Below are 12,205 nucleotides of genomic sequence, written 5' to 3' on the forward strand. Positions count from 1 at the left end.
CCTACTCAGCAGCTCCATACATCGCCTCCTGTTCCATACCGACTTGTCCTTGGCAGCCATTTGTCCCACGTTCCCAGATTCTCACCCGTACCTTCACTTTACCCTTATTTTCCCTAGCTTTCACTCATTCCGCTCGTCTTACCTGCCCACTACCTTCACTCGTTGTCTGGACTCACTGGGATATAAGCCGTTCTAGTGGGGGAGGGCAGATGCTTCATTGCCAAAACCTGCCTGAGCCGAGACCTCCTTATTCAGCAGGTAGGGGGGGGGGCGAGACCCCCCTTCTCCATGGCATGGTGTTCTTTCGACCAGCAGGTGGGATCTGTGGAGGGGGGGGTAATGAGGAGGGGGGGGGTAATGAGCAGGGTGGGGGTCAGGCCTTCTCTGCCAGGGCCTCCGTTAGCTGTGACCTCCTCGTCCAGCGAGCACGTGGGCTCCCCGGCCCCCTCCTCCGGCGGTGTGGAGAGCCGAGGCCTTCCGCTGCCTCAGACCGGCAGGAATGCGCGGCTCCCACCAGCTGCATGGGAGAGGTTTGCAGATTTCTAAAGTCTGTGGCGCGGTGGGCGGGTGCCGGGAAAGGCTTTAGTGGAGAAGAGAGGCCGGGAGACTGCTGGAGGGGAGTGTCCGAGGCTGCTACCGGGAGTGAAGATGGGGCGAGGAAGAGAGTTCACGGGGAAGGGCGGCAGCCGCGGGGGGGACATGTTAGTTGGATGAGAGGAAGCCACGGGGCGAGAGAGAGAGATGGCGAGGCTGCAGTAGTGTTCCGCCTTCTGGGCAGGGGAGAGGATATACACTGGCTAAAATACACTATGCGGTACAGGCAAGAGGGTGAAAGAGAGACCAGCAGCTTAGCATATGTAGAGTAGATCAAGTCACTGTTTGCCTCTTTCCTCAGATTTATCATAGCATGGCAACATGTTTCAAGACCCCTTAAAAATACGAGGTTAACAATTTGCACAGGTTTATACGCTGTTCTTTATTGGACCCAGTATCGCCAACAACTTGAAGAGTGGGGAGAAACCGAGTTTAAAATAAGAGTTCGACAAGAACTAACTAAAGAGTGCAAACACAGTTGCAAGTACAATATCAATACGTTTTGCATCTAAAACATGTTCTGTGACAGGCACAGAGATGGCCTCTGCCCCCATGCCTCAACTCCCCCCTCCTCTCCAAGTCCCTGACCCCACGCCTGCAGTAAACAGTTACAATGCTAGTCACCAGAGCCTGTTTTCGCAAACAATGCTATTGACATTTCACCCGATTACCTATATACAATGTGGTGAAACGTTTGTTACGAGTGAGATGAGAGTGCAAGGGAGCGATGGGTTTGCACAAGAGGGAATGCAGGTTCCACCCCTTCTCACCCCCACTCTTTCCTTTTTCTTCTGCAACAACAAAAGTTTCCTGCCTGCCCCGCAACACACTCACCGGCTTCTCCCGGTGCGGCGGCTGCTCCTCTCGGCAGCTAGGCTGCGGGGCTCTATGGCTGCCGGGACGTCCTGGGAAGCAGGGTGGGCTCCCGTCCTCCCTCTCCTCACCGACGACTTCCGCTTCGGGGCTCTCGAGAGCTCCCCTGGTGCCGCGGGCGGGGCTCTCCTTACGCTGAACCTGCCCGGAGCTCTCCTCCGCCCTTCACACTCACCGACTTTTCTCGGTGCGGCGGCTGCTCCTCTCGGCGGCTGGGCTGCGGGGCTCTATGGCTGCCGGGACATCCAGGGAGGCGGGGTGGGCTCCCGTCCTCCCTCTCCTCACCGACGACTTCCACTTCGGGGCTCTCGAGAGCTCCCCTGGTGCCGCGGGCAGGGCTCTCCTTCACCAGAACCGCGGAGGGGAGGCACGGATAGCAGGACGCCGCTCTGGGGGGCCCAGCGTGAGGGAAAGCACATCCGCCTTTCTCAGAGGTCAAGAAGAAATGCCTCGGAGAAAGGCACCGTCATTTTGAGATTCGGGGGCGTGTTTTTTAGGTTTGAGTGACGGATGACGTCACAGATAGAAAGAACCTAAAAAACACCCCCCCCCCCCTGAATCGCCAAAAGACGGGGCTTAAAGAGAGTGACGCCCCTCTCCTCCAATGGCTGGCCAGCCAATGGAGAAGAGGGGTGGGTTCCAAGCCCCCTCTAAGAAACATAAAATCTTCGCCTCCGCCCACTGCTATGCAGTGCGACGGTCCTCGACCTAAAAACAGTAGGCCAGTCAGTGCATAGGAGAGAGGATATGCAGGGGGTAGGCAACATAGTAAATGGAAGGTGTATGTTCTTTTCTAATATTGCCTGTTCAGTAAACTTGTGATACCACAAGGGCACTTCATTATTATATCGATTGAAATGGCAATCGATTTTTCGCTTTCCACTTTAATCTGAAAAGAAGCAATATCACTAAGCAATACTCAGTGAAACGAATGGTCGCTGGTGAAAGATTCCACAGACTTAAGCCGAAGTTTCCCTTTCTATGCTTTTTAACAGCCCAATCCATGTAAAGAAAAAAATATTCCGCAGTGGCAATGGTCATCACTAAAGATATACAAAGCAGCCCTGTGGAGGTCAGTCTACAATATTAATCTCTTCACTTTACGAAATGACTCAAGAGACCAAGTAATATTGTGCGACCGTCTCCAATTTATTAACACTAAGCTTTATAGCTCGAGACGAGCCTAGGGGAGATTCTTCAGGACACAAGCACCCCCACCAGTGCCCCTTATGCAAAATAAATTCACATCAGCCTTTTCATCTCTAGGACATGATGCAGTTCATTTTGCAAACTGCTGTTTAGGATTTCAATTCTGTGGAAAGCCTGTGCGACACCGATTAGGTTTACAACGGTGTCTCCAGCAATCTTTAGAACAGTCAGAACATGTACTTGTGGTAGGCATGGTCTGCCCAGCCAATCACATGAAATTCCAGTTACCCATCATTTACCCTTGCTACATTTTCTCGTAAATAAAACAGAGACCCCTCAGAAGCTCAACAGGCTGTCTTAATAAGGATACAATTAACAAAACCCCTAATAAAGCGTAAACACTACTAAATTCTTCACAATGAAAGAGCCTCAGATTCCAATGGAGTGACATAATTGCAGGTAAATAACGTTGCAGTGTATTGTTTTGTTAGCATCAATGACAAGATTTCACATTTGATTTACACTTTTTTTATTTTTTCCATACTGTCTGGATACAGCTTAGGCGCCAGCTTCACGTTTATAAAAGAATCTGCTTTTAAAATATTTTCGGAAGAAACATTAATGGTTTGACCCAATGTTTTGACAGGATCCAAACACCAAAGAAGTTCGTGAAAGGACCACTCGTTGCAGGAAAGTGCCATTTTAGTTGAGTAGTTGAATGCAAGTCTGCTCTGATCAAGTGTAAGCAAGGAAAGTCAACATATTAACTAAGAAACAGTAGTATATCTCACACAAGAGACGATTTATGTATGCACGCATTCAATAAGCTGACAGCATCAAAATAAAGCTTAAAAGCTTAGATTTTATTTTTCTAACATTACACAAACTGAAGACAAGACACATTAAATAAAATAATTAAAATAAAACCAGTTATCCAGTTGAAAGACAAGTATTAGCGACATGCAGTAGTTGTTACTTATAAACATCCACAGTAGGAACTGGTGCTAGGCTTTAAATCCTGCACTTTCCTTCAATGAAGTTCTTCACAATGAAATTACCAAATGTGCATGCAAAACTGTCCAGAATTCAGCATGCTTGTGCAAACACAAACGAAAGACACCGTCATACAATATCATTAAGCTATACAGCTTTTTCCACAAAATAAGTTAATTCACAGTGAATTAACTACAACTAAATTAGTGCAGAATCCTGCATGTAGACAAGTTCCTGCATTTTCATCATGCTAAGCTCCCTAGGCTCGGCCTCAAGGATAGTCTTGAGCAGTGTCTCTCTGCTCATTAACAAATTTGAGACCGCGCACAATATAGGATTCCAGCACCGTGGTCATCTATTGACAAAACATTTACATAAACCACCCATTGAAATGATGTCCTATGAACCTTTTCAGTTCCTGCAAAAGAAAGAATCTGTAGTTGTTACTAATCTTAAAAAACACCACACAAAGTATTCTGGTTTCTAAAAAGGGTATTGCCGGTTATCAGAGAAACCCAATATCAAGAAATCTAGCATTTATTTACAACACAATACATTTCTATGAAAAATGTGCTTCAAAATAAACGATAGTAACAAAATCACCAAAAACACAAACTCAAAAAATAGCTTCATAAGAAGCTACCCAATTCTGCAATTATTACAATGTTGAGTCAAAACACAATATTTTCTTCAGAGTTTGATAGCAGTAGTCAAGGAAACTTGAAAAAAACATCTAACTACTGTATCTCTGACCTACCACACACTTTCAAATGCCACCATCTAGCTGTCAACGTAGGATTTCTTAGTACAGGAATGACCACTAGACAACACAATGGCTCAATTTCTTTAAAATCGCTTTCTTCACTTTGAATTTTAACTTTCTCCCCTTTGTCACTTGTGACAAACATTACTGACTTGTCATTTTAGAGAGAGTGACACTGTACTTTGAAACACCGAATTTTAACACTTTCACCCACACAACAGGCACCCCTGTATTTCAAATAGTACCTATTTTCACACAAAGACGTGGGTGAATTTCTGTGGCAAGTTGAATTAATCACAAATGGAGAGCTACAAAGAATGCAACCGTTGTTCACCATTTTGCACTAGCTGAAAACATGCAACATCACTTATTTACTTTGCAAAGATAAAAGTCTTGGTTGATCAAGTTGTATTCTATGAACGCACTAATAAGAAGTGTTTGTATTCTTACTGTTTGTTGCCTCATATGCCCCTCTATTTACTTCACAAGTCAGAAAAAGAAGCGAGGGAGAGAGAGGGGAATCTTTGCAAATCTCTAGTCCCAGTTTTCAATAATATGCTTGCATGTTTTCACTTAGAATTCAAACTAGAAAGTTTCAGTAGAAAACTGAAAATAGAAACAAGTCTGCAATAAGAAGCTGTGTTCCAAGTCTGTTAACCCAATATTAAAAGATGTGTCACCAGTACAAAGAACAACCGGTCCAAGTCAGGTTACTAAAAGTAGTGATGAAGAAGTAAGATCACCTGAACTGTGTTCAATGCAGCTTTTCCATTTGTCTACATTTGTTTAAATAAAAACCTTGCCTACAAATAGAATTTAGAAGAAAGTATACTATTAAAAGTTTGTATTTACTTAGCTAACGTGTTATTTGCCAGGCATTGGGACTTAAGGGCAAGTAAATTATGCCATGGTAATTTAAGAATTTAATTTCTTCTACATTTCTTAGAAAAGGCATAGCTCGAACTAAAATGTGTGTAGTTTTTTGCACACCAGCAATTCATTGATTAATCTGCCCCTTTACCAACATGCTAACAATTTGCAGTCTGTCCTTAAAATGAAGAGCTCTGGGAGACATTCGATGTGGACCAAAGCAACATTGGACAACCGAGGACTAGAACATTACAAACAAATTTAGATAGTATGGTTATGAAGACTGTGGGAAATCAGTATTAGAAAAGATATTACATATGAGTGATATTAGCAAATTACCAATCCATATCTCAATTAATCACAATGATAACCCAAAATAGACAAAGGATAACGTTAATGAAAGGAAAACAAGATCAAATTTAAAAGTGTGTGCACAGCTGAGGAATAGCTCGCCAGGTACTGTGGAATACAACAGAACAGTACATGTCAAGGTCTGCCTGAGTCAGTTCTCGGTAGTTTAAACACAAACCTTACACAGGTTGGTACCCATGCACTGTTTTAATCATCGTCTTAAGAAAGAACGTGGGTGAAAATGACCCACATTAGCAAGAGCCAACTGCTCATATGAAGAGTAGATTACCACCAAAATTAATAGAGGTGAGCATTTTCGAGTTTTACCTTTGCTGAGGATTTCACATCCCATCTCAAGACCAAAAATATTACCTCAACTGCTCCAACATCATTGTCAGCAAGGTCTTACTGACAGATCTCCAAGTACCTACAGCAGGGCCAGACTGGGAACTGAAACCGGCCCTGGCAAACTGTTCGCCAGCCACCCTAGGTGGGGGGGGCTTGCGGCCCAGCTGTTTTTTTTTTTTTTTACAGGGGGGCCGATATTGCCTGCTCCCTGTAACAAAACGGCCCCCCAGGGGCCCAAAACCGGCCCCCACACTGGCGGCCCAGTGGGGAAACACCCAGTGCCCGCTACGGTTAGTCCGGCCCTGGCCTAAAGTAAACCTATCAGACTTTCCTTATTGGCCAACAAAAGTGCTGTAAATAGAACCCACTGATACAAAACCTACAAACTCTAGAAAGGCTTTTGATGTGCTAACCTATGCCCCCAAACAACTTCGATATTTCACATTTGAAACGTTCTTTTAAAGTGATCAAAACTATGTTACTTTCATTGCAACAGCCTTATTAACTCTGTAATTTATACATCTAAACCTCAAAAAAAGTATTGGGACAAGAAGGAAATTCTCATTCCAGTTATGTATAAATCTACAGTTGCATGTAAGAACTTCCAGCTGCTAAAATTCGGACTAAAGAAAAGTGATACGTTCACGCTGCATTATGGTTCACAGCTTTCATAAAATACGCCTCTGCAGAGAAAAAAGCATCAGTTTCCGTACAAGAGACTGTTTGCAGAGACTTACTTCATGGACAGGGTTTATCTTTGATGATGAAATACACACCATTGGTGATCCGGTCAACGGTGGCCATTCACGGCACAGAGTCAACTTTTTACAATTAAGACACACTTTGACAGTGGAGTTAAAGGATGTTCGGTGAGACACTGGTGACATCTAATGGAGCTCTGGCAGAGAAATAAAAAACTTATATCCTGGTACAAAAAAACCCAATACATTTGTGAGTAGTTTGGTTGTTCTACATGTTATAAACTGTCCACAGAGACTGAGCAAAATAAGAATGACACACAACCTAGGGGGCAAAGGCCTGAACATGAAATGTTTTTTCAGCAATCATAGATATTGCTTAAATGATGGTTCTATCCAGATCCACTTTGACCGGCAGTGGTCCTGCCTCTTCAGTCTCTATTGTGGGGCAGACGGTGACCGCAATAACAGGCTCTAAAGAGAATGGGGCAGACTTCTCCAGATCAAGATATTCTTTGTCCCCATTAATGCTCATAGACTAAAAGAAAGGAAATACAAAAAATAATCATTTTTGATTAGTAAATCCAGTTCAAAGACAACAAACATTAAAAAGAAGTAGAGAATCATACTAAACAATAGCTTTCCTAAATGCAACTGGCTTCCACTTAAATACTGCAAGCGAATAAAAATTACGGAAGATCTGTGTATATCAGTTTGTTATGTTATTTTTTTTTTTTGTAAATTGCTCTTACAACTTCAAGGGTTTCAATGAAGCTACTTTGTTAAAAGAACAAGGATCCTGATGGGGGGAAAAAAAAACTAAGGTGAACAGACATATTGCGGAGGGGAGGTCGAGTGGTAGCCTGAAAGACCACAAGACCCCAATTTAGCATACAGCATCACACAGTCGAATGACACTTACGTTTTAGACCTACTGTCCTAGCAACTTTGGAACAGGGAGGAAAGAAGCTAACCAAATACTGGAGTAAGACGACTTGCAGGGCAGCTCCTCCAAACCTGGCACCAGCCCCTGTGTTGCTATTTAAAAAGTAGTATTTGCCAACTATGGGTAGAACTGGAACTGTTGTGACCTAGGAGCAAAGTTTTTTACGAACTTACAGTAAGCATGCCTATTCTCGGAAGCGGTGCGCTGTGCAGAGCCATCTGTGAAGCTTCCCCAAACCACACCTGACACCACCATCTTCTCTGCAGCCAGGTGTTACACAGCACTCCTACTTCTTGACAGCAGCAGTCTCTCCTTCTCTGCAGCCTTCAAACGCAATACATTTCTTGCACTCCACCCCACCTGCAACACCACGGCATTAATTACAGACCCATGGAACCCGCATGGATGATGTAGACGATAGACGGCGTCGCAAGAGCCTTTACGGATCCTGGAGATCTTGAACTGTTTCTTGGACTCCAGGAGTGACTCTGCTATGGACACGGCTGCGGATAGCGCGTCTGTTCCCACATCCCAGAAAGACAGTCTTACCCATGGAAACCTAAGTACCAGCCCAACCACATCCGCACTGGAGGATCACTGCGGAAGGAGTCTGATTGAGAGAGACCCCATCAAATTGTGGAGGCGCTCCACAAGAACAAAGACAAATCCTGATCACCCCTGATGCATGGGGAGACAGTCGGCAACACCAACAGAGACATGAGCATATCCTTTGTACGGTGACGACTCCCTCTATTTCGGTCTCATGTGATTGTCCCTTTCTCTACCTCTCTTTTGTGATTTATTAGCGCGACTTTTCTCCGTGGTCTTACAGGCCGCTTTCCTGCCCCCTCCCCCCACGTTGCGGTCCCCGCAATCTCCCTCCAGTCACCACTCCAGATGGGAGATCATCGTCCAACACTCTCCCTTACCGGTCAGGCAGTCTGCCTAAGGAGGACCCCCTTGCAGATATACATCGGGCGTACTCATGCCCCTAGCCGCTCCCCGGATATAGGTTGACCTATGCCGCTCCCTTCTACACTAGCCCAAGGCTACTGTACTTTGTCACCCTCAACACAACATGTGTCCCCTCTTGGGCATGTCCGAAGGCGCTAAATGGGGGTGGGCCCAAATCCATTGCACTCGTTGTTACCACACTTAAGGCGTCACAAACAGGGGTTCCTGGCAAATGCCACCAGCCCAGCTCCAAGCCAAGCTCCAAAGTCGAGACCCCTATCGCCTTAGCTCTCCCCCTACCTCCAAGGAAGATTCTACCCTTGTTGTACCTGCACCCACCCGGCATGTCGGGCAGTGCGCCTCACAGCACACATCTGAGTGCCACCCTCCAAAGCGTCCTCTGTGGGACTGCTCTTGCCCCAGGGAACAGGGTATCCCTCTTGCCATAGCACCATGTCGTCTACCCCTCTTGCTCTGATCTCCGTGAACATTAGAGGCATGTCCCACTACATCAAACTCGATAAGAGCTTGCACTACCTACACACCAAGCACGTGGACATGGTATTACTGCAAGAGATCCACTTGTCCCAAACCAAATCAGCCAAACTCAAGAAGGAGTAGTTTCTGTCCTGTAACTCCAGTTCTGTAGTAGGGGTATCTCTGTTATAGTCATAATCTAGTGAATAGTCCCGCCCATGTGCGTGGACCCCGGAGCAATCAAAAATAATCTCTTACAGTGTCAAAAAATGCAGAAATGCATAGACACTTAAGAGAGAATTTAAAGACAGATAATGCAGCCTAAAAGGCTACACTGTCCAGTACTTCAACTAGAAATTCCACCACAAAATCCACAAAACAGCAAAGCCTGTACAGATTTCCCCTGCTTAACAGCAAAATCCCTCAGGAATGATAGAGAGAAGAACCTGGACAGACAAGCCCCATAGGCTGCCATTATGTGGCTTAAATAGGATACTGTGCCTTTAAGGAACCTTCCAGAACCTTCTCCCAGTATCCCAGAATGCATAGCAGGTCCAACTTAGTTTCAGTTCTTTTTGAAGGCGTAAAAAACGCCAGACCTGTAGCATTATGTACCTGAACAAATCTCCACCGGGGAGGAGGGAGGGCGCTTATGACTATAACAGAGATACCCCTACTACAGAACTGGAGTTACAGGACAGAAACTACTCCTTCTGTAGTAGGGGATCTCTGTGTATAGTCATAATCTAGTGAATAGAATGGCAAGCCCATCCCCACATCAAGCGGCGGTGGAGAATATGAAATTACGCCACTATTGTGCGAACAAATTCCGCAGCGAAGCCTGCCCAACCTGAGCGTCTGCTCTGGCATCAGTGTCCAGGCAGTAATGCTTAGCAAAGGTATGGACCGACTTCCAAGTGGCCGCCTTGCAGATCTCTGCAAAGGGAACATTACGAAGCATAGCTGTCGTGGCAGCTTTGCCTCTGGTGGAATGAGCCTTAGGTTTACCCCCTAAGGTCTTATTAGCTTTGCAGTAACACAATTGTATGCAGGACACAATCCACCTCGAGATGGACTGTTTAGAGGTAGCAAGACCTGTCCTGACTGAGCCATAATTAACGAACAATTGGTCTGACCTACGAATATCTTTAGTCTTATCAAGATAAAACTTCAGCACCCTCCTCACATCCAGGGAATGTAAAGACCTTTCCGCTGGAGATGACGGATTCTGAAAGAACGTAGGCAAAGTGATAGTCTGATTGATATGAAAATCAGAAACAACCTTGGGAAGAAATTTAGGGTGAGTATGCATAACAACCTTAGCAGCATGAAATACAGTATAAGGTTCTTGGCAACACAACGCCTGAATCTCACTCACCCTGCGGGCCGATGTAATGGCCACGAGGAACGCCGCCTTCCAGGACAGGTGCTGCAACGAAGCCTTATGAATGGGTTCAAAAGGCTCCTTCATCAATCTGGACAGCACCACATTCAAGTCCCACGAAGGCGAAGGAAGCCTGACAGGAGGGAACACTTTCTTCAAGCCTTCCAAAAAATCTTTGATCACAGGGATCTGGAAGAAGGAAGTCTGTGAAGGGCCTTTCCTGTAGGCAGTCAAAGCAGCCAGATGAACCTTAATGGAATGGACATTAAGGCCCGACTGCGCCAGATGTAGCAGATATGGAAGGATGACATCTTCCTTGCATGTCGTAGGGTCATAGTTCTTAGACTTGCACCAGATGCAAAACCTCTTCCACTTGTAAGCATAAGAAGTCCTAGTGGAAGGTCGCTTAGCCTCCTTCAGTATGTCCATACAATCCTCTGGGAGATTCAGATGGCCATATTGCACTATTTCAGGAGCCATGCCGCCAAACTCAAAGACGAGAGGTTGGGGTGAACCATCCGCCCCCCGAACTTCGTGAGAAGGTCCGGCCTGCACGGCAGCTTCATGTGAGGAAGGAGAGAGCGGTGAAGTAGGTCCGTGAACCGCCACTGTCTGGGCCATTCCGGGGCAATCAGAATCATTCTCGCCCTGGATTGGGACAGCTTGATGAGAACCGCCGGAATCAGGGGAATTGGTGGAAAAGCGTACATAAAGCTGTTCGACCAGTTGATCCATAACGCGTTCCCCAGCGTCCCCGGTTGGTAGTACCTGGAGGCGAAGCCTCGGCATTTGCTGTTTTCGGCGGTGGCGAACAGATCCACGTCTGGAGTACCCCACCATGCGAAGACTTCTCCTAGTACTTCGTCGTTTATGACCCATTCGTGGTTTTCCTGAATGAGTCTGCTCAGTTCGTCTGCCTGAACATTCTGCACACCTGGCAGATGGGTGGCCGTTATCGACAGTCCTCGAGCCAGAAGCCAGTGCCAGATCGTCTGCGCCTCCTGCGACAGAGTACGCGATCTCGAGCCCCCCTGCTTGTTGAGGTAATACATTGTTGTCGTGTTGTCTGTCTGAACAAGCAGAGAGTTGGTCTGAAAGGACGGGTGAAAAGCCTTCAGTTCCAAGTGCACAGCCTTGAGTTCCAGGAAATTGATGTGGTACGTGGACTCCATCTGGGACCACGTCCCTTGAATTTGTAGGTCTCCGGAGTGCGCTCCCCAGCCCTGGAGAGAAGCATCCGTCACGATAGTCTGTGTGGGAATGTCCTTGTGGAACGGAACCCCTCTGAGGAGATTCTCCTTCGAGCACCACCACTTCAGAGACTGAAGAGCATGCAGAGACAGTCGTATCTTGTCGTCCCAAGATCCTCTCCTCTGGTCCCATTGATCCTCCAAGCACTCCTGCAGCGGTCTCATGTGCAGCCGCGCATGTGGCGTCAGGAAGATACACGAGGCCATCGATCCCAGCAGAGAAGACACCGTCCTCACTGTCGTGGATGGAGTAGACATGAGAGCCTGAGCCTTCCGAAGGAGTGACTTGGACATGTTGATGTGCAACCCCAGCTTGTTCAAGAGAACGCACGTCTTCTGGAAGTGTGCTTGAGCTTCCGAGAATGAGGAGGCCTTGATCAACCAATCGTCCAGGTACGGGTAGACAAACACCTTGTTCTTCCGCAGGTGAGCCGCTACCACTGCCATACATTTCGAGAATGTCCTGGGTGCAGACTTCAGCCCGAAGGGCAGCACCGTGTACTGATAGTGATTGGTGCCGACTTGAAAGCGCAGAAACTTCCTGTGTTTGCATGC

General features: G+C 46.4%; 1 protein-coding gene across 1 annotated transcript in view; it reads right to left on the reverse strand.

The window, feature by feature from the left end:
• Positions 1–3,458: 3,458 nt before the first annotated feature.
• Positions 3,459–12,205, reverse strand: part of TMEM59L (transmembrane protein 59 like) — a 217,185-nt gene continuing 208,438 nt past the window's right edge. The window contains exon 8 of the mRNA XM_078669864.1: positions 3,459–7,177. Coding sequence (XP_078525990.1) covers positions 7,019–7,177 — 159 coding nt within the window. The 3' untranslated portion in view covers positions 3,459–7,018. The remainder of the gene's footprint in view (positions 7,178–12,205) is intronic.

Source organism: Lissotriton helveticus, chromosome 12, assembly GCF_964261635.1.
Source record: "Lissotriton helveticus chromosome 12, aLisHel1.1, whole genome shotgun sequence".
Lineage (NCBI taxonomy): Eukaryota > Metazoa > Chordata > Amphibia > Caudata > Salamandridae > Lissotriton > Lissotriton helveticus.